The sequence below is a fragment of the Chrysemys picta genome, chromosome 5, assembly GCF_011386835.1.
Source record: "Chrysemys picta bellii isolate R12L10 chromosome 5, ASM1138683v2, whole genome shotgun sequence".
NCBI lineage: Eukaryota > Metazoa > Chordata > Testudines > Emydidae > Chrysemys > Chrysemys picta.
This window is the reverse complement of record NC_088795.1, coordinates 17,860,921-17,887,532: the sequence shown is the minus strand read 5'-3', so window position 1 is coordinate 17,887,532 and position 26,612 is coordinate 17,860,921. Positions and strand designations below refer to the sequence as shown.

General features: G+C 43.8%; 1 protein-coding gene across 3 annotated transcripts in view; it reads left to right on the top strand.

Annotated features, from left to right (window-relative positions):
• RASGEF1B (RasGEF domain family member 1B) overlaps positions 1-26,612 on the top strand; it is a 349,710-nt gene that overhangs the window by 47,132 nt on the left and 275,966 nt on the right. For all 3 annotated transcript variants that reach the window (XM_065596028.1, XM_065596027.1, XM_065596029.1), the window contains exon 2: positions 21,437-21,484. In XM_065596028.1, the coding sequence (XP_065452100.1) occupies positions 21,437-21,484 (48 nt within the window). The remainder of the gene's footprint in view (positions 1-21,436; positions 21,485-26,612) is intronic.

Here is a 26,612-nt window from a genome sequence, read left to right as displayed (position 1 = left end):
AAGCTACAAATGGATCTATCTCCATGGGAGACTAGATACATTATTTCTATTAATCTGTCTATGGGAGATATAATTTTCTGATGGTAAACCAAGCTCTGGGTAATTATCCAGTTCTGGACAACAAAATGTATTTGTAAGGCGTAAGAGAATGCTGAGGTGGGTTTTTTTTAAACTTTTAGATAGGCTTTCGTTCCCCCAGCATAGCCTGTGTCTATTGACTATATAGAGCAGCCAACTTTCAGTTAGGAATCTGAGAACTTAATGACTCTTTTGATGCTGCACAGAGTGTATATATATTAGGGATTTTTTTTTACCCCAGTTTATTTTTGATGGCATGTGTGTACTGACCTTAAAGTGAACCCTGCAGCAGCCTGCACCCTGGCCTGAATTCTGAATGTTTAATGGAACATTCAGCCCACATTATGCAGAAGGAGAATTGAAGTCACTGCTTTTATTTTTAATGTGCACTGAAGTGGCATGCTGCACATTTCCTTCTCCTTTCGTGAGCTGGAGCAGCTTTACGTCCTTCTGGTTCTCAATTAAACCAGAATCTTGCCTGGAATCCTATCAAGCTGAGAGATCTCACATCCATGGTTGGAAACGGTGGATAGGAGAATAGTTCTTGTCAATTACTTCACTGATGAGAACTACTGTCAGAGTTGCACGTTCTGTTCTGTCTTATCACTTTACATTTCTAGAAGATGAAATTTGAGAAAGAAAACCCTCAGTTTGGCTCTGTCTGATTAGCTATATTATAGCTTCAAAAACAGTCCTTATGAGAAATGTCTGAACCAGATATATCAGTAGGCCTGGGTTTCCCTCCTTAGGTAGCATCATACATTGGAGGGGATCTTTTGCCAACTCAGAATTTACTCGTACTATCCCCCACACCTTGTCCTGGCTATGAATAATAGTTAAATGTAGTCTTTGATTTCTCAGGAAATGTTTTTTCTTATATTTATTCCTATTGTTTGGAGCTATAATTAGTTTATAGCAATAATATGACCATCAGCTCCCAAAAAACCTGATCTGAAGCTCTTTAGACGTCAATGCGAATCTTTCTATTTTCTTAAATGGGCTTTGGATCAAACCTTAATACCTACACAACAGCAGTCCCTAATACCCAAATAGCAACATGCAGTGTATGTTTAAAACCAGCAATTCTCCCAAGTCTATTCCAAAATTGGCACCCCATTTAAAAACAAACAAACCCAAAACCAATCAATTGAAAAGGGCCAGGTTCTGCTACCTTTACTCATGCTGAGTAACCACTGTCTCGGAACAGCCCTGCAAAAGTAGTAACAGCTGTAGTCCAAGAAGATTCCTGTTCTGGACAACCTTTTATTAGCATCAGCAAAATGAGGGCACACACTGGGTACATCTACACTGCAAAAAAAACTCCCTGTGGCGGCAAGTCTCAGAGCCCGGATTAACTGACTCGGGCTCATGCTATGGGGCTAAAAGTAGCCGTGTAGACATTTCCACTCGGGCTGTAGCCACGGTGAGTGGGGTGGGTCTCAGAGCCTGAGAGTAGCGTGAGTGGGAACATCTGCACGGCTATTTTTAGCCCCATTGATCTGGGCTCTGAGACTTGCTGCCATAAGTCTTTTATTTTCAGTATAGACGTACCTTGACTGGCTTCAAGTTTCCAAAGTGACTGGTGGTTTTGATCAGGGCCGGCTCTGGCTTTTTGGCCGCCCCAAGCAAAATAAATTAAATAAATAAATAAAAATAAAACAGGGCAGCCAGAACTGGCAAAGCAAAAAAACAAACAAACAAAAAAAAAAACAAAACAAAAAACCCCCTGTGGCGCGGCCGGAGTGCGGGTGCAGGGGGACCAGCTACGGGGGGGCGGGAGTTGGCGGGAGAGTGAGAAGGGGAGCAGCCATGCGGCCCCTACCACCGTGCCACGCCGCCTGCCGGCAGGGCTCCACTCCAGTCAGCGGGGAGGGAAGGACAAGGACTGCCCTGCCGGGCTTGCTGCAGGGCGCTCCTGTCCTCCGCGCCGCCGCCCCCTACAGGGCGTCTGGAGCAAAACAAACAAACAAACAAAACGGCCATGCCACTCTAGGATTGGGCAGATGCCACCTCGTTCAATCTGCTGCCCCAAGCACCAGCTTGCTCGGCTGGTGCCTGGAGCCGGCCCTGGTTTTGAGTGCCTCAAATTTTGCATGCCCAAGTTGGCACATATTAAAGAGGCCTGATTTTTGGTGCTGAGTACCCACCCTCTGAAAATCAGCCGCTTCAATGTGTCTCAAGTTGGGCACCTCTAAATGGAGGCACCCCAAATCGCTACTCACTGTTGAAAACTCAGGCCACAGTACTTTCCAGAGTGTTCTAATACAGTCTGAACAGAAATATTTCACCACTGGTTCTCCTGCCCCATCCCATTGTTAACTGTCTGAGAGCCGGAGTTTGGTATGCTCCTCCTTTCCCTCTCTCTCAGGTACTTCTATGGCCCCTTTATCATAGTACCTGAGCATCTCAAAATCTGTAAGGTATTTATCCTCTCAACACCCCGTGAGATAGGGAAGAACTATTACTCCCATTTTACAGATGAATAACGAGAAAGACTCCATGACTTGCCCAATGTTACACAAGACGTCTGTAACAAAGGAGGGACTCAAACCCAAGTCTCCTAAGCCCTTAGTTAACTCCCTAGCCACTGGACGGCTAACATCAGACTGTTGGGGGACTACAGGTATCTGGAGTGACAGCAGTAGGTGCTGCCAGGACAATTAGACATGGGGAGAGCCAGTTTTTATGTGCTCTCTTCTGATGACTTTGGGCTGGACACAAGTAACGGCTATGGGGAAGCAGAAGTCAGAATATGATTCTTCAACAAAAATAACAGATTTTTAAAAAAGTATTAAAAACTGTATTTTCCAAAGTCTGTTCAGGAGAGACTCCAGGAATTTGTATTGCCTGTGGGCACACTTTGCTAACAGAGCTTGCAGTTGTCACTTGACAGCCCTGAAGCTTTTCTAACAGCTTCTGCTGGCTATTAATCGCTAATGCTGTTTTCTCCATAGTATCTATAAACTTTGAGATCCAATGTATTAAACAGTCAGTACAAATGTTTAATTTTGTAAAACCCACCACATCGGTTAAAAATAATTTAAAAAGTAAAGAAATCATTGTAAAGATGATTTCCTGATGCATATTATACCCCTTCTAGAGATGTCACAATTTGAGGGAGAATTATATTGAGGCAATAGCTCAGTGGTGTGAGCATTGGCCTGCTAAACCCAGGGTTGTGAGTTCAATCCTTGAGGGGGCCACTTGGGGATCTGGGTCAAAATCATTACTTGGTCCTGCTAGTGAAGGCAGGGGGCTGGACTTGATGACCTTTCAAGGTCCGTTCTAGGAGATGGGATATCTCCATTAATTATTATTAATGAATTGTACAAAGAATGTCCCTTACCTACGAGTGTGTGTCAACTATATCCTAGCAGCCACTCTGCTGTCTTTCGTAATATAGTGCCTGTGTCATAAGAATATATAAAAGGTTTTCATGTGCAATGAGAAAATCTGTTATAATGTTAGTTAACACTTACACTGTATTCTCATCTTCAGAACACCTTTCAAGAACTAACTCCCGGATGTTTTGTGTGTCTGTTTTAGCCATTGTTATTTTTAATTGCTTGTGTGCAACCATGAGAGAGATTGCAGTTGGAGGGTCTGAGGAATAGTCGAGTGGTCTCTATTTAGCTGATTAGGAATAGCAGAGCTTCTGTATCTGCAAATTGCCATATACTGGAGTAATAATAATAACAACAATGCTTACTATTATAGGGCCTGATTCAAAGCTCACTGAAGTCTAGGGGAGTCTTTCTACAGAGTTCAATGAGCTATGGATCAGGCACGTACAGTGTTTTTCATCACACAGTGTTGATCTCAAACACCCTCCAAAGGAAGACAAGGCTCATTAGCAGCATGCAGTAACTAATGTGTATATTTGCAGTATATGGTCTCTTCCTGCATGTGTAGTTATGAGTGTGTGTGCACCCCCTCTCCCCCATTGGAGGGGGCACTGCAGGGTTCAGGAGATATATAGAGCCTTGCACCGAAACTGGGTGACTTTCATCCCTCAGGCAGACAGCTGGACAGCAATGAGCCAAAATTATATACCTTGCTGGAGTTCTTGCTGTAGAATCTAAAGTTGTACAGAAAATTTGCAAAATCTGACAATAACAAACATCCACAATTCCTCAGAATCATACAAACTGCATCCTAGCAACCCACCTCTTTCAGATAATGGCTATGGGAGTAGGTTTGACTGGGTGTTCGCCTGCGCGAACACTCTCTCTCTCTCTCATATTTATCTAAATGTGTGTGGGGTATCAGAGATGGAGTGGGTACTCAAAGGTGCCTTTGCATCACTTGTGTATCGTGGAAGTGGAGAGGGGGCTATGCACTGACCCTGAACAAACCAGAGTAGAGAGGGCCATTGGGGCATAATAGGGGCATATTGGGGGGAGGGGCTACTAGGTCTTCATTTACATGGCTCAGTTGAGCCAAAACCCATGTATAGAAGATGCCAGTGGAGCTGCAATCAATATCCCAGCTGTATATTGTGGGAGGGGCTGCATCTCTGCCCACAGCCTTCCTTGCAGAGAGCTTTGGGGTTTGTATAGGGACGTGAGGGTATCCTAGTTGCATATACATATTCTGTGTGTTGGCTCCTAGAGCCTTTGTTGTAGCAACAGCAATCTGTCGTGGCCTGCACCATCTTGTAGTTAGTATTCAATAGGAAAGCAAATATCTCTGGCTTGAGGGATATGTTGCATTTACTGTGGCTGCAGTTTCTCTGTGAATCAATTACTCTTCTGCTTCCTCTTCATCTGTTATTACTCAACAGCCAGATCTGCTGACCCAGAAGTGCTAAATCAATCAGCTGCTCCTCTGTTCTTCTTTCCTGCTACAAGTGACCTAGCGACAAAAGTAGAAACACATGCACATGGTTAAATGACCGATTTTCCCTTTCCCCTCACTCCTCCTATGGGGCGATTATTTAGAAATGCTCCAGTGATAAGGAGGCACATCCAGGATGCCCCAGCTTTCATCCTAGTGGGTGATAACAGTTGTGTCACAGATGTGAGACTCATCCTTGTCATGTTAGGCAATCCGTGGCAAGACTTCAACCTTGTTGCATTGCACTGATGTGTTGTGTGCATAGACACAAAGCTAAATGGTCATTTTCTCAGTCACTGTCTATCATCTTGGCGAAACCCCTAGATGGGCAGATGCGAATTTAACGTAAAACTAAAACTGTAATAGAAAGAAACGCATCCTGTTACTGGTAGAAATGGAGAGGCATTGTGCTAAAGGTCATGTGTGTAGCAAACAAAAAAAATCTCCAACAAAGGCTTCTGGCTGGCTGATACCAGAGGAAGAATGTTAGAGTGGTCACAGCATGAGGCTCCGTTGGTGTTTCTGGGTTTTATTCCTAGCTCTGCCATTAGCTAATTAGAACTTCAGTTTGGCAAAATTCTCATGCTTAAATTAAGCATTTAATCTCAATGCCTCAGTTTCCTCCCAGGAAGTAATATGGATACTATATTGGAGATGATACTTGTCTACCTCACAGTAGCTTTATGAAATCGATAATGAATGCCTGTGAAGTGTTGCACACTCCTCACATGAAAGGTGCAACGTGTTGCTAGCTGCAAGTTCAAAAACCATTATCTTGCCAGAGAAAGTATGTAACAGTTATGAAAGATGTTTGAAGATCTTTGCATCTGTTTGTGCAAATTTGCACCCCCTGTTATCAATAGCAAACAAACACTTTCCAGGTGCTGAGTTTCTCAGAGATTTTTCCAAAGCTTTATATTGGTCAGTTTTGATACATGTCTTCTCAGCCCTGGCATGTGCTTGGTATTCATTACCGTTGGTTTAAGCTTCCTTTCTCTAGTGGTTTATAGAGTTGTTCAGAGTTTAGTTGACTTTTATAAGCTAAATAACCCTAAGTATAGCTGTTTAGGACACACTATGACATCTGGTATATCTTAGGATATTCACCAGTTCTATATTGTTGTTAGTGGGCCTGAGCCAAAACTGTGGCTCCAAATACTCATGAAGTTTGGGGAAGTTGGGCTACGCAGTGGAACTGAGAATAGTTTTATGATGGCCCAGACAGACACCCCAGATCTGTAGGTCCTTGAACTTTGGGAAATTAAGTCTGAATGTTGTGGTTTGTGCTTTAATGATTAAAGGTTGGCCAGGTCTGAAGGGCTGGTTGTGCATTGCCCGTAGCTGTGGCAGGAGGAGAGAGAAACTTTGCCTCTGTGGGGGAGAGGGCCATATTGGGACTCTTGCCTAGAGCATCTCCCAACTGGCTCTGCCTTGCCTCAGGAGCGGGACGCTGGGGGTAAGGAAAGTGTACATGGGACGTTATACGCAAACCTGCTAGTGTTAATTCTCTGCTCCTGCTGGCTTTTCTATGCAAAGCTGTTTAGCCAGAGCTGCCCAGCGGTGCTACCAATGTTACAGCCCCACTGGTCAATGGAACGACACCACTTTTCACCAGCTGAAGATCTGGCTTTATAGGATTGATGGTGCACTGGAAAAGCCATGTAAAGAAGTGTGTAAAAGGCCTCCAGCACCAGGTTGACTATATGCTCTTCTTTTTGCCTTCTTTTCATGAGTGCCAAATTAAGGCAAGTATGCGCAACAAACATATTAGGAAGCAATGAAATCTTGTATAACTTTCCATGGGCACAAGAAAGCATCAGTGTTACTAGAGCTCTAAGGAAAAATGTTTTAGATCTGGCATCACCTATGCTGTATTTACAGGCAGGTATGAATCAAATTCAACTTTCTTGGATTAGAATTTAGTGGTGCCAGCCCTGAATATATCCACAACGTTTGTAAAGCTACTTAACTGTGAAAATCCAATTGAATTGGAATATTTCCAAACATCAGCTGAACGCCAGCAACCAAGACCTGCTTCTGGTAGGAAATGTTTCCAATGTGCAGCGTTACTGCTAAACTGGAAAGTAGTGATCCATGGAACCAATTGGATTAGGTTCTGCTGAAACATTATAGATACATTACTCCAATTACAAATGATTAAAATGCTTTATTTTCAATGCATGAATACACTTTATTAAATAATTTTACATTGCATTAAGACATGGGTCTTGTACTCTTTAAAATCCATGATATTGAAATCATGTGCACAGAGATTAATTTAGCCTTTTCCATGGTTTTTCTAGCCATGGAACTCAAGTTTGTTCAACATCTCATTAATCCTCTTTGCCAATCCCTATTTCTTACGCATCCTTCTGATATAACTGCTCATTTTACCTTTCTCTCTTTGCATCTGAGACAGTCATTGGCCTTAATTCTCAGTTACACTTAGGCTCTTCTACACCACTCTGATATTTACATGCTACGAGTGGTGTGAAGGGGCCACTCTTTGCAAAGGGTCAGTGGAGCTGTGACTGTTTCTACCAACTGAAGATCTGGCACTGATAGGATTAAAGGTGAACTGGCAAAGCCATGCTTTGTCATGTTAAATGTGCAGCACCCCTGCTCTTCCATGCTCTGGTGTCTCTTAATCAGCCGTTTCCTATCATGCAGAACTTTATCAAATGTTCTGGCACATTTGGGATCCAAAGAAACATTCAGTAGAGATTAGAATCAAAACCTAGACCCATGAATAGGAATTTGAAACTTGTTTTCTGTGCCACTTTCCACCCACTTTGTATTCAGAATTTTTCACTGTTTTGCCACAATGTTCAAGAGCTAGTCTATATATTTTAAGTGACAGGAGAGTATGGACTTTATTGGGGAACTAGTTAAAGTGCTATCAATACACGTTAAGATCTCATACCCTGGGATGTGAATTTTGAAGGCGCTGCAGGCTTCAGTAACGTGATAAATGTTCTGGTAGCTATGGGATGACCAGCGATCGTTATTTTTCATTGATAAAACTTGTGTGTGACCAGTGAAACCCTAAGAACTTTTGGAAATGGCAGCCCCAGGGAACATTTAGCCATTGTTCGGGTTTATTTTTGTCACAAAATCAGTTTAGTGTATTGATTTGCTGAAGGCTGAGGCCAATTTTATTTCCAAGACTTCTGAGATGTCTTGTTTCATGTGCTTTACTTGGCAATATCTTGTGTTTCCTTGACAGAAAGTTTCAGTTCCCTGCTAATAGCCATCATTTGTTACTAGAGAAAGGAGAACAGGCGACTAAGCGTTTCTCTGTAAGTGCACAGAGTTGGCTGTAAAAGGACTCAGTGGTTCTGAAGCTGATAAGGCAAAATAATCTGTAGAGAAGATGTGAGAGTATATTGTCAAAGGAGAGATTGACAGGCTAATAATGGTATTCCTGTGACCTTACCCCTGGACGATCCAGTAGCTGTTTTAATCGTGACACAATAGAAAAAAGTCTTCTCTGCTTCAAGGAAAGCTAATTAACTAGGCTCTCCAAGCGGGAGGGTCATTTGAGGGTGGTTGTGATTGGGAAAGGAAAACATAACTGGTGATCCTGGGGACCCTCTAGAAAAAAATATCACAAAGCTAGAAATCACTTTATTACCAGGGCCTCCAGCATGCAGATATTTATGGGAGTAACTTTGCACAGGAGTGGTCCATTGACTTCAGTGTGTGTGTGTGTGTGTGTGTGTGTGTGTGTGTATTTAGATATACTGTATATTAGAAATATTATAGGCTAGGTTGCGAGCACCACTTATAAATATTGTTGCCAGACACTCCTCACTATAAAACTCTGGTTTCCGTTGCTTATAACTTTACAAAGCTTTAATCATTTGGGCTGACTACGGGGTGTCTGTGTCGGGCTAAAGGGTTTTTTTTGCAAAATTTCAGCCAAAATTGTTTGTCTGTTCTCAAGAATAAGGCTAGAGAAAAATACATTGTTTGGCCGATGTTAAAAAATTATGGCAAACTTTTTTATTTGAACAGCTCTAGTGCTCTCATGCTCTGGAGCAGGGACTTAAAATTTGGCAGGGAGGTGGCCTTTGTGCCAGGGATATGCCTTTTGTTTTCCCTGTGAAAATTATAAACCTTTGATAAACTGCAGTTTGTGCTTGCTCATTAGAGACTTTGATTATAGCCCTAAAATCTCAGAAGATTCCATTCTGACCAAGCATGGTATGGGGGAAGTGTAACCTTTTGTAACCAATTAATATTAAGTTGTTAAAGGTGTAATAAAACTCAACTTAGTTTTCAAGTTCAAACCTCTAGGATGGTTACAGAAAACTTTAGTAGAAGACCACAAGGTAACACTTTGAATGATGCAACCAAACTTCATGAAAAGAAAAGATGATTAGTTAAGCAAAGAGGAATGTAATTTCCACTTACACAATACTACAATTATACTTTCACTTAAAGATGCAATAGTATTTTGATGGGTGATCAGTCCGCTGACAACAGAGCCTTATAATTGTGGATCCTAATGGTACCCTTTCAATATTAATTGCAGTGCTCCACCAAGTTAGCAAAACTGTTCCTTTTTAATACTCTATTATAATATACTTAGGGCCCTACCAAATTCACGGCCATGAAAAACGTGTCACGGAGTGTGAAATCTGGTCTTTTGCGTGCTTCTACTCCTATACTATACAGATTTCACCAGGGAGAGACCAGCATTTCTCAAATTGGGGGCCCTGACCCAAAAGGGAGTTGCGGGGGGTGGGTGGGTGGGGGTTACAAGTTTCTTTTAGGGGGGGTCGCAGTATTTCCACCCTTACTTCTGCGCTGCCTTCAGATCTGGGTGGCTGGAGAGCGGTGGCTGTTAGCTGGGCACCCAGCTCTGAAGGCAGCACCCTGCCAGCAGCAGCAGCACAGAAATAAGGGTGGCAATATCATATCATGCCAGCCTTACTTCTGCGCTGCTGCTGGTGGTGGCTTCAGAGCTGGGCTCCCGGCCACCAGCCACTGCTTTCCAGCTGCCCAGCTCAGAAGGCAGCGCCGCTGCCAGCAGCAGCACAGAAGTAAGGGTAGCAGTATTGCAACCCCCCCCACAATAACCTTCTGACCCCGCCCCCCACAACTCCTTTATGGGTCAGGACCCTACAGTTACAACAACGTAAAATTTCAGATTTCAATCGCTGAAATCATGTAATTTACGATTTTAAAAATCCGATGACTGTGAAATTGACCCAAATGGACCATGAATTTGGTAGGGCCCTAAATATACTAATTAACATTAAACTGTCCTTTACGATAAATATATTTCCGTGACTTTATTTGGCTCTTTACATTATGCATTATTTCAATTAATATCTGCACTAATGTCCTTCCCATACTATCGATATAGACAGCATTTTAATACAACATTCACAATTCTCAGAAACACTCCTTAAAATCCTCATTCAAACTGCTTATAACCAAAACATTATAGCAACGTAACCCTGGCTCATGTCATGAGAAAGTGCGAGTCAACCATAACACTCTGTCTCCACCGTATCTTGGATTTTTCTCACACTAGCAACTTGAATTTCCCATACTCCTCTACACTTGGGCCCCAAACCTAACTTCTCCTTATTCCTTAAGATAAATCATCCAATAGGCTACAGAGGGGAGACTGTGAACTGAGGTGGAGAGCCTGGGCCTGATGGGCAAGGAGACCAGGAGCCATAGAGGGAAATGCGGGAGGCATAGTTGGGCTGCAGGATGGTGGACGCTGAGATCAGTGGAGGAGCAGGGGAGAGGGGAAGGACTGGGACTGTCTGAACAAGGAGACTGGGACTAGAAGTTCATGTGGGAGGAATGGGGTAGGGGAAAGACATCTGACAAGGAGTTGGGGTGCAGGGGGAGTACTGGGACTGGCTGGACAAAGAGAGTAGGGCAAGGAGCTGGGGAGGTGATGGGGCAGAGTCTGAGACTGAGTGAGCAGCCCTTGGAGGGAGACTGGAAGTGGGAGCCAATGGGGCACGGGGAGGGGAGAAACAGATTGGATGAGGAGCCGATGTGGGGAACTGGCATTGGCTGGGAAAGGAGACCAGGGACAATGAGTTGGGACAAAAATGGGGAGACGGACTGGATGTAGGGAGGGGGAGAGACTGGGACAGGGTGAAGATTTGGATTTAGAGAGAGGGAGATTAAGTCTGGCTGGGCAAAGAAACTGGGACTGGGATGAGAAGCCTGATAGGTGGAGACTGAGACTGGATAGGTGAGAAGACTAGGACTGGGCCAAGGAGCCAGTGGTGGGGAAGAGACAGGAGTAGGACATGAACAAGTTGGAGCGGACAGGGCAGACGGGGTTAAGCATGGGGGGAATGGCAGAAGTCTGTGCCCACTAGAACACACTCCCCTCGAAGTCCTGGAATGAAGTTCAAAATTCCTTAGTCTCACCAATCATCTGCTGTCTGTGAAACCCTCCAGCAAAGTGTGAGTTTGAGAGAGAGAGAGAGACAAAAAAACTTGATATTGTTTTTGAGGAGGTTAGAAATTTGGTTGATAAAGGTAATAATGCTGAAGTAATATTCTTAGACTTCTGTAAGGCATTTGACTTGGTACGACACAATACTTTGATTAAAAAAACAAGAACAATACAAAAATCAACAAGCCCATGTGAAATGGATTAAAAGCAGGTCTCAAAATGTAATTGTAAATGGGGAATCATCACTGAGCAGGTAGGTTTTTTTTGTGGGGTTCCGTGGAGATTGGTTCTTCCCCTAGATTATTTTTAACCTCTTGATCCGTGACCTGGAAGAAAACATAAAATCATCATTGATAAAGTTTGCAAATGACACACAAATTGGGGGAGTGGTAAATATGGAGAGGCCAGGTCATTGGTACAGAGCAATGTGGATTGATTGGTAAATGGGACACAAACAAGCAATGTATTCTAATATGGATAAGTGTAAATGGATCCATCTAGGAACAAAAAATGTAGCCCATAGTTACTCTATCTTGGGTAGCAGTTACTCTGAAAAAGACTTGGCAGTCGCAAGGGATCATCAGTTGAACATGGGCTCCAAGAGTGAGACTGTGGCCAAAAGGGCTAACTTGGATGCATGGACAGGAATCTTGAATTGGAGTTGAGAGTTGGTTTACCTCTGTGTTTGGCAGAGGGGTGATCACTGTTGGAATACAGTGTTCAGTTTTTGGTGCTCATGATTCAAGAAGGATGTTGATAAATTCGAGAGGATTCACAGAGGAGCCACAGGCATGATTAAAGGATTGGAAAGCATGACTTAAAATGATTGAATTATTTGAGTCTATCTATGTAGTTTAACAAAGAGAAAGTTAATGGGTGACTTGATCACAGTCTGTAAGTACCTCTGTGGGGAATGAATATTGGATAATGAGCTCTCCAGTCTAGCAGACGGGGTGTAATGTGATTTAGTGTCTGAAAGTTGAAGCTAGATCTATTCAGATTGGAAATAAGATATACATTTTTAACAGTGAGGGCAATTAACTATTGGAACAATTTACCAAGGATAATGGTAGATTCTTCCTCACTGGCAATTTTTAAACAGGGCCGGCTCCAGTCACCAGCTTACCAAGCAGGTGCTTGGGGCGGCCACTTCGGAGAGGGGCAGCATGTCCAGCTGTTCGGCGGCAATTTGGCGGACGGTCCCTCACTCCTGCTCGGAGCGAAGGACCTCCCGCTGAATTGCTGCCACAGATCGCGATCGCGGCTTTTTTTTTGGTTTTGTTTTGTTTGGCTGCTTGGGGCGGCCAAAACCCTGGAGCCGGCCCTGTTTTTAAAATCAAGATTGGATGTTTTTTCTCAAAGATATGCTCTAGTTCAAACAGGAATTATGTTGAGGAAGTTCCTTTGCCTATGATGTACTGAAGGTCCGAATAGATAACCACAGTGGTCCCTTCTGGCCATGGAATGTATGAATCTTACCCTTTGGCTATCTTAACTGTACTGATTATAAGATCTCAGGGCAGATGCTGTCTCGTATTTTGCGTATGTACAGTCCCTAGTAAAATGAGTCCTGGTCTAATTTGGGGTCTCTAGTCAGGGGTTCTCGCAACAAAATTTTTGGTGGCCTCAGAGTGCGGCCACCAACTCTTGCTGGTGGCCACTCTGACAATTTTTCCTAGAATACTTAATTAACTTTAGGAAAAACAAATAAATATGCACACGTACATGTTCAAATCATTGTAATTTATTCATGTAGTTTTTTTTTTTTGCAGACTCAATAATGTACAGTTGTCTCTTCTTTATTGGACCTAAACAGACTAGAAACACAAATAAGGTGCTTTGCACATTCTTGTCCTTTTTTGTTGTTTCTTTTGCTTTTTGGTTGCTTTAAAAAAAAAAAAGACTTGATAGCTAGTAAGTCTGCTGCTGCGAAAAGTCATATTTGTATGTTTGTTCATATCGCTTTTCACAGCCTCCCAGCTAGCTAGTAAGTTTGCTATGAAAAGTGATATGAACAAACATACAAATATCAATTTTCACAGCAAACGTACTCAGCCCTGGCAAACCAGGGGACAAATTAAGCCCTGGATGGGGAGGTGTGTAGGGAGACAGCAGGGGACAGGAGCGAAGGAGGGATGGATGGATGTGTGGCCAGGGAGGCAGCAGGGGCCAGGGGTGATGGGGGAGTGGGGGCGGGGCGGTGAGCCAAAGGCCGGCACCTGCCGCAGAGTGGATGGGATCCAGGGCCAGAACCCAAAGACCCATGACCGGATCCTGCCCCCCGCCGCCCAGGCTGAAGCCCTAAGTCTGAGCCTCACCGCCCCCAAGAAGGTGGGGCACTCACTGGCTGCCGGTTCCTCTGGCGTTTGTGGCTCCAGAGAGGGGCAGGGCCCAACCCCTGCTGGTGGCCCTGGGGGAGGCTCCACTGCTTTGACGCCGACCCCCGTGCCCAGGAGGCTGTCGTGGCCGCAAGAAAAGCCCCTGGTGGCCACATGCGGCCACAGTGGCCGCATTTGAGAAACGCTGCTCTAGGTGCTACTGTGTAATACAAATAAGGAGATTGTTTGTTTGAACTCTGCAGTCCTTGGGTCATTTTTAAAATGCTTTGTCGTACCGCAATAACGTGTCTGTCTCGCATTCAGGGAACAATTTTGGACCCTCCTTGCAATCAATTTAAAACCCATTCATTCCTGTGGATGGTATGCACAGACTACAGTGCCTAATGGATAAAACCTGGGCTTTAAACCACAAAAATTGTGACTTGAAATTGGAGTGATGGAGGAGGGGAATTATATTTTCATTACAAATTCTTCCTGATTTTTATTCTGCCAGCAGTCAAATAGATCACTATATTCTCACCATTTAATTATTCTTATCAAGCAAAAATACTCTGCATTGGATTGGATTGGGATTTATCTGAATGAATTGCAGCCATCTGAAGTGTTGAATGTTTCCTGTTCAATGAGACGTCTCTCTGCTGTCTTGAGGCTGAGGAAGGAACACTCTGCAGCTGACATTTCAATAATTTAAAATACATTAAACGTTAGACAATACAGGAAAGGGGGCAGCGGGAGCAGGATTGCTATTTATGGTTATAGCTCAGGAAAAGGCAATACTTCCTCAAAGAGCGTCAAAAAGTTCAGTCATGCTCATTAGCCTGCATCCCCACTGTGCAAGTCGTCCTGGGGGGGAAGGGTGAGGTCACAAAAATGCAGAAAGAACAGCGGTGAGGATTCCTGCTGCAATGGGAATACTTCTGGAGCACTTCCTTGTTGTTGTTTGTTGTTTTTTAAAGGAATGCTGATGTGTATTGTGGCAGTGCCTCGGAGCCCCAGTCCTGGATCAGGGGCAAATTGTGCTAGATAAGAACTAGAATTAGATAAGTTCCTGGAAGAGGGTTGAAAAAAGAACTAGATACGTTCATGGAGGATAGGTCCATCAATGGCTATTAGCCAGGATGGGTGGGAATGCAAAGCCATGCTCTAAGTGTCCCTAGCTTCTGTTTGCTAGAAGCTAGGAATGGGCAAAAGGGGATGGATCACTTGATGATTACCTGGTCTGTTCATTCCCTCTGAAGCACCTGGCCGGTGTTGGAAGACAGGATACTGGGGTAGATGGACCTTTTGGTCTGACCCATATGGCCGTTCTTATGTGCAAGGCACTGTACAAACACAGAACGAAAAGATGACTTCTGCCCCAAAGAGCTTACAGTTTCCTTCTTGATGGGGACCTATCTCACAAATGCAGAGGTACTGCAACTCCAGAGCACACTTGAATTTAATATAGTCTTCGACTTTATGTCTAGCATTTATGCACTAATTTCATCTTCCAAGGACTTCACAGACATTAATGACTAAATGTTGCTCCCGTGAGGTCGGTGAAGGCAGAAGTATGGTTTTTCACAATTTACTGATGAACAGTTGAGGCCAAGGGGTTAAACAGCTTGTGGAATGGCACAGAGGAAGCTAACAGCAGAGCTGGGATTTGAAGTTGGAAGCTGGCTCCTGGTCTGTGCTCAGACTGCTAGCCTACTCCTTTCTATATGTCTGATGCTGGTGGGACATTCTCTGAGCTGTGCCTTGCTCTGGGTGCACGACTCAGACTGTAGCAAGGAAGATTAATGCCAGAATGTTTTTCTCTCTCCCCCGCTGTACAACACTATGGGCAATACTATTAGATGCGCCCCCTGTTCTCCATCACTATTTGCTTTTCGGTTAACTAGCAAGTACATAATAAAACACCTGCTTACTAGAGAAGGACAACAGTGTATGGGGTACTGTGGATCCAACTGCAGAAGACACATCTCCAAGAGCATGCTTTGAGCCCAAATTCTGACTTCTGATATGCATACATAATTTCCATTAAAGTTAGTAGGAATTTCATGCACGTATCATGGCCTTAAGTAGCTGGGGGGTGGGTAGGGAATTAAAATGTTCCATTAGAGAGAGCCCACAGCACATTGAGGAGGAATGGTTTTGGTCCTCACTGTTCTTGTTCAGTTATCCTTCAGTAGCTTCTGGGTTCTTTCATGCAGCCTTAATTTTTTTCAACTTTAATTAAACTCTCTCTGGGCTTTGGAAGCTCTTCATTGCTTAGGAAAGACATTTTTGATTGCTCGCTAGGCTTCCCCAGGGCACTCATGCCTCTTGTTGGAAACACATGGGTTTGCGTAGGCCATGTAGTAAGTGCACAGGGCAACTTTGCTGCCTGCCCACCTGCATTTGGAAAAATGTTCACTTTGTGGAAAGGACTTTTTCAGATGCTGGGAATCATTCTACAGGTGCTGGAGGCAGAGATGGGGTGGAAGCAAAGGTGGCTTTTTGGTGCCGTGAAGAGGCCTGCCCAGCCCCTGGCGTAAATTAGAACACACTATTTACACTTTGTTCACATGGTGCTCTGTAGGCCCTGACAAGCAGAGACTCTTGTAGTGCGAGGTACTCTGGTCAAGCTCCCAATTTAGCTTGTGTGCTGGAGACTGGAAGCAGGGATGGTGTAGGGTCCTCACACCAGCTCCACAGCAGCTGGGGGTGTATGCTGGGCAGGGGTTTTCAGAGGGTCATTTCTACCTACTTAAAGGCCCTTTTATGTTGCCCAAGCAACATGGTTTTTCCAATATTCAGTATACCCCAATCTCTTCCTACTGGCTCAGCTGATGTTGCTGAATTCTTCGTGTCACGTATGGTAGAAATTAGGGGGTGGACAAGGGCTAGCAGGCTGATAATCAAGACTGAAGGGACGGGTGATGGGTGACAATGGCCTCTGGCCTGCATGTGTCCACCATTTCTGATGCAAGTGTACAGTCTGGAGGGTCTGATTTAGATAGTGCTGCTTTTCAATCTTGGCTTCATGGCAGTACCATGACTCTGACTACAGCAGAGCTGGGTAATAAAGCCCAGGCTTTTTCAGCTGATGCTCTCAGAAAGCTGCTGGGCGTCTGTGACTTATTCCCTCCTTCCCAATATTTCTGTACAGGAATACATTGAATCTGATTTGATTCAAGTTCCCATAACCCTCTTAGCTTTCTGCTCTTGCAGTTCCCTTCGATCTCACTTGTGTCTTCTCCATCCGATTCCAAATGTTTGCTTTCCTCACCTTGCCTTGGAGTAACTGTTTGAGGCTTCCTAGGTAATATTCCATGCAGACTTTGTGATTTTGGAGAATACTAAGCATTAGTCTCCAGGACATTAATTATCCATAAATATGTGTGAATCCAGAATACATTAGTCTCCTATCTTAGACTTTTACAAGCACTGAATTCATCATTAAATAATACTGTACGAACAGCGCCTCCCAACCCTTTACTACAAAGTTATTCATAGATACACGAGGTTGCATGCTTCAGCAAGTGGCATGTTAAAGAGAGGGATGTTTAGCAGAGATATAGGCAGTTCAGATCACTAGTAATTTATATGTCAGTGAAACTAAACTATTCAAATGCCTGCAGCCCTTGGTGTCCTATCTCTAGGGATGAGCTACTCTGTGAACCAATACAGGTTACTGAGATTATCTTTATTAAAAATTATATGTATGCAACTCTACATTTCTGGTGGATATTCAGTTTTTTTTTCCATCAGAATTATCATATTTGGTATAATGGATACAGCATAATAAGCGACACACCTACAGCTAGACCAGTGTTTCCCAAACTTGTTCCGCCGCTTGTGCAGGGAAAGCCCCTGGTGGGCCGGGCCGGTGTGTGTACCTGCCGCGTCCGCAGGTTCGGCCGATCGCGGCTCCCAGTGGCCGCGGTTCGTTGCTCCAGGCCGATGGGAGCTGCTGGAAGCGGCGGCCAGTATGTCCCTCAGCCTGCGCCGCTTCCAGCAGTTCCCATTGGCCTGGAGCAGTGAACCATGATCAGACGCGGCAGGTACACAAAACGGCCCGGCCTGCAGGGGCTTACCCTGCACAAGCGGCGGAACAGGTTTGGGAACCACTGAGCTAGACTATTATCAGTATATTATTTACTCATGATAACTGTGCTTACTGAACATTCCTTTCAGTTAATTTTCTACTTAGATTTTGAGGGTTGGACAGCCATAAACAGTAACTCTGTGGAACGCTGTCGAAATGTCTTAAAGGGCAGCCCTTTCACAAAGAGTAAAGCAGTGATGGCAGTCGTTACTTCCAGTCTTCAGGAAATAATGTGGCAGCAGTACCATACATTACTTAAATTTGCTTAAAATTTGTGACTCTTTTTACAAAAATTTATGCAAGAATTATTTGCCCTCCTCCTCCAAAAATTTCAATTTTCATGTAAAATTTCAGGGGATTGAAAAATGTATTTACAGTGAAGCATGTGGAAACCTGTAAGGCTATTTTTGCACTTGAGAATTTTGGAAAAGCTCTTCGAGCTAGAGATGGCTGAAGGCTGCTTGGTCTAGGATATAATGTAGGGCTAGGAATCTGGAGATTGTGAGTTCTATTCCCACCTCTGTCCCTCGCTGGAATTAATATTAACAAGCTTGTTAATATTGCACTTTACAAGCATTATTTAGTTGTGAAGTAAGTAAATATAATCAATCTTATTTCACTCTGAGGAAATGGACGCTAAGAGGTTATTTCACCAAGGTCCTGTAACGAGTCAGGCATCCTAACCATGATTAAAATCCAGGTCTCCTGACTTCTTATCCTATGTCTAGTCCACCAGACCACAGTGCTCCCAGGCCTAGCAAATCACTTGTTGGAAAACTTGCTCTTATATGCAGTGAATTAAGCTCAAGGAGCCAAAGGGATCTCACCACTGCCACTGACTGGCCTTAATACTATTATGGCAGGAATCACTGGAGCTGCTATATAGTCTTAAGAGTTATATTTCTTAATTGACAAGCTCAGTTCATTCTTGGAAGAAATGCTGTGTTGTTAGTTTTATGATGCAGGATCTTTGCTCTCTGCCTTAACCAGAATCAATTCTTGGGGCAGAGTTAATTCCTGGGAACTGAGCATTGGTATGATATTCCTGGAAAAAAGGATTGCCTATGTGCTGTTGTGGCCACCTCTGTTCCAAGACTGGTGTATATAGTGTAATCAAACAAAACTGCATTAAGAATATATCCAGACTCCAAGCCATTGATTTCTCCTTCCATGAAAAGTCAACCTGTGAGGCCTGACATCTGCTACTGCTTGGCAGAAAATAGACAACACTACACACGTACGCACGGTAGCAATGTATAATGACTATTTAGTAGGTAAATTAAATCAATTTTCATTTTCCTCCAGTTTACAAAACTGCTCTGGTTTTATGGAATTTTTACCAACTCAAAAACCAGGGGCATTTCACTGGGGGGAGGAAGGAGGGAGAAGCGTGTGTTTAATATGTCACCCAGCTCTAGTGAGGGCAGTTGCTGCTGTTTCCTTCCTCTCTAATTACTGCCCTGTTTCTGGTTAAATGAGGACTGAAATAGAGCTATTTCATGTGCTTAACTTTGCACACTGCTAGAAGTTTTTGCAGGATTGAGGCCTATATAAGTAACACAGGTGGTCTGGGGTTTTTTGGAGTGCCAGGTCCTGGATGCTGTCACTGACAATTACACAAGACTTTGCATCTGGAACATAGGTGATGGCCAAAAATACCTTTCCAGACTCCTGTACTCGTTTTAGGAGTTGGATTTGTCCTGCGTACCCCCAAGTTTCATCTCACTTAAAAATGACTTGCTTACAAAATCAGACACAAAAATACAGAAGTGTCACGGCACACTATTATTGAAAAATTGCTGATGTTCTCATTTTACCCTATAGCATACAATAAATCAATTGGAATATAAATATTGTGCTTACATTTCAGGGCATAGTATACAGAGCAGTATAAACAAGTCATTGTCTGGATGCAATTTTAGTTTGTACTGACTTTGCTAGTGTTTTGCATGTAGTCTGTGGTAAAGCTAGGCAAATATCTAGATGAGTTGATGTACTCCCTGGAAAACCTCTCCGAACCACTAGAATTGAGCATCAATCCTCTGAGCCCTTCTGTGGCTGTATTTTTTTTTTATTAAAGCTTTTCTTTTATTACAGGTTAGTTCAATCAAGTCTGAAGAGACTCTTTGTTTTTGCAGGAGGTCCTCCGGGAGTAGCAAGAAGTGTAAACAATACACCTAGAACAGGAACTAATATCCAGCATGCCAGTCATGCCAGGTACTTCCTTCCTGCAGGAAGGCACAATGAGAATGAGGCTCAGACACCTTAATCTTAATAAAAAAGAAGAACGTGGAGCCAGACTCCTTATTTTTTTACTGGCACATCGTTTGCTTCAGCAGCATTTGCCAGGGCTACAAATACTTTACAACCAACTTTTATATTTATTCCAATTAATGTGCTGTGCTCTTTTAGACTTTAAAAAAAAAGCCCAGCTGAGCGTTGGGGAATGTGGGGTGGTGTATTTAGACACACAAATTATTTCACATACATAGAGAGAACAAGATGGCACACACTGAGTAGCAAATAGTTCTGCAAGGCTCAGAGGCTGAAAACCAGATCCTGATCTTCAGGGTGGGTTTGTTTGGGTTTTTTTGAGATGTGCAGTGATGTTGTATGCAGATTCCACTGAGATTCAACTCTCCTGATGTTGCTTTTCCTTGCACCAGTTAAAGGGGGTGCTGATAAGTTTCCACTGCCTCGCCAGATCCTGATTTTCTGTTACTTATTGTTTTCTTAAAGTAAAATCTGAGAACAGTTTCAATCACCTGAAAAATCATTTGGGGCTTCAGAGTAGGGCCTGGCACGATGGGCATATTGAGTATCTGATCCCATTGCAACAGCATGAGGATTGATGATGACCCTGATATCTCCACCCTTCCTCTGTGTTTAAATGTGGTACAGGCAGTAGGAGTGAAGATTTAGGCAAGAGACTTTAACCCATGAGAAGGGCTGATCCTGCAGCCCTTATTCAGGGAAGACCTTGCCTGATGTCACTGGGAGAAATCCTGGGGAATGTAACAAAGATTATGTGCAAGGGCTTTTATCTGTGCAGTGGTGGTGAGGGTCAGAGATGGGATGGGATAGAATCCACAACTACAGCTGGGCAGGCTGACCAGGCAGCAGGGACATGGCAACTCCGACGGGGCATTGAAGGGAGGAGATGGAGGAACTTAGGAAGTGACTCACTCCTACCCCAATACAAGGTTTTTGCCCAGTAGTTCTGTGCTGTGCACGAATCCACTGGCTACACCCCTTCCTCTTCCTAGGTTGCCCACGTCTTCCTCCTGCGTAAGGCACCTTTTGGTTACCTGCCATGGAGATATGGAAGCAGTGGACAGAGAATTCCTCTGGACGGGCACTGCTAGTTGTGCATAGTCATACAGCTAGTACACCACTTTTAAGCTGCCTTTAGGTTTTATACACCCACATTGAGGCACCTCTGGATTTGGCCCTCAGGTGAATGATGGCTGAATGAGGTCTTGGGCCAGATTTTCCAAAGCGTTCCGCATCTAGCTGCTTTTATTAAGAACAATGGGAGCTGCTCGGTTCTGAACACTTCTCATCATTGGGCCCATGATGTCTGAACAAGGTATTGCTCTAGTGTGTTCGCCTCCTTTCCCCTCCCTCAACTAATTTAGTCTTGATGTCCCTCTCTTTCTTTTTGTTTCGTAGTCCAGAAGTCAGTCCCGTATTGGCCTGAAGCAAAGTACCAAGCAGAAGGTATGTTAATTTTTTGGCTCAATACTATGTCTATCTTGTTCCTTAGTTTATAACGGATGCATAGATTTCAAGAGAAAAGAATTTCTGGTTTTCATGGTTACAGTTCCACGCTCTACAAAGATCCGTGGGGAAACAATGGAGAATTCTTTCAGCCAAGTAGATTTTATGGGGAGAAGCTGCTGGGGTCTATGATTCCACCCTCCCTCCTCCCCCCCCACCACTGTTTCCCCATGATTAGTGGCTATACCATTTAATCTCCAGAGCATTTCTGAGAAAATTAATGAAGAATGATTACCTCACTCTGCCTAGTGCAGCAACTCAATAGGTCACATGGAGTCGCACTGAAAAACTGAGCCTGGAAGAATTCTCTTGGAGCCTTTGATATGCCGAGTGATCAGCTGTGATGTTCAGATGTAGTTTGTGTCCCTGACACTCCTGACCAGTTACTAATAACTAAGAGTTAACAGAAATGTTCTATTAATCACATCTTGATCCCCACAGAATGGGCAAAATGAGTTGTGGGAGTTAGGATGCTGAATAGTTGGAAAAAGAGGAAGGACTATACTTGACGGGGCTGAATGAAAAGGGGGCTTACTTGTTCCACAAAGTGGATGAGACAGGTAGAAAGTATGGTGTGCAGGAGGGGAGGGGGCTGCCCTTCCTAGGTGATCAGATTTATCAGTGTTCCAACCTCTGCTTTGGGAAGCTGATAGGTTTTCTGAGGTCAGGAGCCAGATTTTGTGTGTTTGTGTGTGTGTGTGTGTGCACACAAAAAGCACTCTCCTACACCTTCAGCGGCACCTGCCCTGGGAGAAACATGTATCCCTGGGAGAAGCCAGGCAGCAAGGACCCAGTCCCTAGGGGTACACTACACAGGAACAGCTCTCTTTGAAAACTGGGCTTTATACAACTCCCACCTTCTGAGGCTCCCTGGAAGATGTGGTGGAAGAGTGCATGGCTCAGTCAGAGTGGTTCAACTCCCTGGTAGGCTCATAGAACGGGGTGGGAAAACTTGTGCCTGGCCCCAGGTGTTCAGTGTTTTAAATCTTCTTCTTCTTCTCACCCTGATGCATCTTTACACGCACAAGGAGCAGTACAGCATTGCCATTCATTCCTGTTCATGGCTTGTTCCTCCATTAAGCCCAGCCTCATTTTGTCCCAAATACTATTTTTAATGTATAGATTCAAAATGTATTTCCAATATAAGTTGGGGTTGGTTTTTATTATTTGGGGTGAGGGGGGGGGGTCTGACTCTCTTAACAGTATCTTCTGCCATTATTTATTTGTATTCCAGTAGTGCCTAAGGACCCCAAATGAGATCAGAGCACCACTGTGCATAGATAGTAAGCGATTGTAACTCTTCGGAGCAGGGATTGTTTAAACAGGCAAGTCAAAGGGTGGGAGTAAAGAAGTATTATTATCCCCATTTTACACATGGAGAACTGAGGCCCAGAAACATTTCTGCATGTACTGCACACTACTCATTAATTTTCATTTTTTTAAAGTAATTTTTAATCTGGAACATGCCAATAAAATGTGCATTGTACCCTATCAAGACAATAGAAAGAAACATCTATTTGCAAATGCCATTTTGCTCTAGTTAACTGGTATGCAATATTGCTGGGACCATATTTATTTGTCCAAGTTTTATTGTTACCATCAGGATAGGAATCATTTTGTTTTATTGATTTAATATATTCAGAGATGCATGTACTGGAAAGTCACTAGCTAAGACATTTTGACTCTGGAACTTGACTGATTTGTTGTGATATTGATTCTGCATTCCATTTTCCTTCTGTAAAATCAGACCCATTCTGACCTTGTCTCAATCTTGATTCCCACACAGTGAACAGAGCTCTGTTTTTAAATCAGATTTTAGATAGGGGGAATTGTACTCATTTTGGTTCAAGCACAAGCTTACTGATTCGTGGTTCAAGGCTTTTCAAAAGCTGTTAATCTAAGCATGGCATGTTATAGAAAAAGCACAGGAACAAGATGGCCAAGCTTTTAAGAAGTTTTGATCTCTGATCTTCCCTCCAGCTTTACTTTAATCTTATCAAGTGTATTCCAGCTGTATATTGGGAAGCTTGAAAAGATCTATTCTGAACATTTTTTATTAGATGCTCTATTATTTCCAAACTAGATGTCTTGGGAGGGTGGAGGGGGAAGGTGAGGGTGGGGGGTAAAGGTGTACAACAGATACATATGGTTAAAAAGCTGAACCTCCACTCTGAAGCCCTGTGAATTTGTAGTCTGGATTTGAATTTGTATCAGAACTCACGAGTGTGGTATTGATTCTGACCGAGTAGGAACCTGTCTTCTGGTCTTTTTCAGATATAACCATAATCTAGCAACTTTGGGCTGGATCCTTTTTTGGTGTAAAATAGCATAACACCCCTGAAGTCTAATTTACATGAGCTAAGGCTCTGGCCAAATATCCTCACCAAATTCTGTTGAGTGTGGATAATCTCACAAGAATAGCTGATCTAATAAGATTTCTGCAAATTTAAGACACAAACTTGGAAGTTCATCTTGCAAGATTTTAGCCTTGCCAAACCTGAACCCAAACTCAAGATCATATTTGGCTTCAGACCACAAAACCTAATCCTAATCTGTATCGAAAACTGGATTGAAAAAACACCACCTTGAACTATGAAAGGGAGAATTGATTGGAATAAAACCTACCTGGGAAGAGTGGGGCTTGTACCTGAAGAAGGAAACAGAAATTCAGTCAGGTGCTCTGAACAACCCAGTTAACAAATATTATTAGTTTATGTTTAAATTAGCTGATGCTCTAAACCTGTAACTCAAAGACAGTTTGCGGGCTGATTAATTTTCTTCACACTTCGTAGAACTCCTCTTCTTTGACTTTTGAGTAACCCTGACAATTTTTAAGTCAAACCACTTTTGCAAATCAAAGTCAAATGATGGTTAAAAATTGGGGCTTTGGAAGAAATAAAGATGTCTCTTCATAGTCCTGTATTATGAGAAATGATACTCTTGAGACTCACACAATGTACCACTTTTATGTGGTTAAAAATAGTTATCCAGAAAAACATGAGCTAAAATTCAGACTGCCTCTCAGTGGTGTTAATTCTTAACACTTCTTTTCAAAGCAATGTAAAGCTTCTAGTTAATTAATCCTTACACACCCTGGTGAGGAGAGTAAGCATGACCAATACTCATTTAAAGATGAAACTGAAGTAAAAAAATTAAGGCACATTTTCCACACAATGGCCACCGATTTTAGGCGCTCAGCTTCAGACACTTTCAATCAGAATTGCCAAACACTTCCAACTGCAGCAGAAGTCGATGAGCACCTGAAGTCCTCAGCACCTCAGAAAATTAGGTCTTAAATGTCTCAGGTTGGTTGCCCAAATATTAATGCAGCCCAGATCACTGGCCACTTTGGACCTAAGGGACTTGCTACAATAGAGAGTCTGTCTGAAATTGGATTAGAACTGTGGCCTTGGTTGCTATTGCTGTGGTGAGATCACTAGATCAGCCTTCTCCCAGCGTATAGCATTCAGTAGATTTCCAAATTGCATTACCCAGCTCCAGTTCTACCCCATGTTTCCATGTCAAAGTGAATCCATTCTGCTATTAGCCCATTGGCCCAGTGGAGGGTTCTTTGCCATCCTGAGCTCGCTAATGCTGAAAGCGATTCCGTGGAGCTAGAAGAATACGTAATCAGGCTTGGTCCCACACTAAGTTCCTGATGTGTTCCCTGCCCCTCCTTCCACAGTTCTGCTCAGTAATTAGAGGAACAGCCTATTGTTTTAGGTAGATTATACCCACGACAACATCAACAAAGGAGAGTTGTGCTCTTGTAACCCTTGTGAGACCCAAGGCAAAAAGGGGATTACTCTAAACTGATTATTCTAAACTTGTACATTGTGCTTATAGGGTTGGTTCTTTCTTTCTAACTGTTTGTTCAAAGATCCCGTCTGCTTTTTCAGGGCCTGGGCTTGTGTGGTGGCTTCACGGGGAGCTAAGGGAGCTCAGCACCTTACAAGACTAGGCCTTCAGTTCCCTAGGGTCATAGATCATAGAATATCAGGGTTGGAAGGGACCTCAGGAGGTATCTAGTCCCAGCCCCTGCTCAGAGCAGGACCAATCCCCATCCTGTCTCTCATTAAGAGCTAGGAGAATACTGTTGCCCCTTTTCGATCCAAGTGGCTAGTCAAAGTTGTGTCCTGTGCAGTGACGTGCAGAGGAATAAAAATCTGTCCACTTTTGGAGGGGCACTTTCTGTGCCCCCCCGGGGCCGGAGGAGCTGCCTCTCCTGGCTTCGGCCCTGGCGGACATAGAACTGGCTTCTCCTCCCTCCCCCGTGGCCCCGGGCTGGAAGAGCTGTCATCTCCCGCCCCGTCCCAGGGCTGAGGAACTGGCACTTCCCGCTACGGCAGGTGGAGCTGGCTCTCCTCTCCCTTCACCCCCGCCGCCCTGGGGCTGGTGGAGCTGGCTCTTCCCCGGCGGCGGCGGCCAGAGGAGCTATTTCTAGCTACTGCGACTCTCCTTCCCTGTCTCTGCAGTCCTGGGGTCAGAGGAGTTTGCTCTTCCCGCTCCGGCCCAGAGGAGTTCTGTGCCGACTGTGTGGGAGGGGGAGAGGCTGTGCTACTGCTCTCCCCCACTCCCGCCACCCCGCGCAGGCCTTTGGTCCTGCGAATGTTCCAGATGGGGATAGAAATTGATAGTCTGGTGTTTTCCTTGATTTAATGTTGTTTGTTTACAAGAAATGTATCAGCGTCTCCTTCTCCAAATGCCGGAGGAACCGGAAACAAAGGAATACTTCCTTAACTTCCAGCCCCAAGCCTCTTTAGCTAACACCAGACCAAAAAACCTCTTTGTAGCTTTTTTCCAGGGTCATACATTGTGCCACAGGTTGCTGCTTGGCTTGCTTGCTTTTTTGCCTCCATCTCTTTATTTTCTGTTTGTCTTTTTTAGATGCACACACTCACCCACCCATGTGGGCATGAAACTGAGTGGAACCCACTGCCTGCGTTGGTAATTTCTGGGCAGACTCTCTTCGGCCTTATTTTAGATGTGGCCCCTCCAGTGTCGTTTACAGCTATCTTAAGTGAAAGACATGGTCTCACATAATTATTAACAGGGTTTTAATTCACCC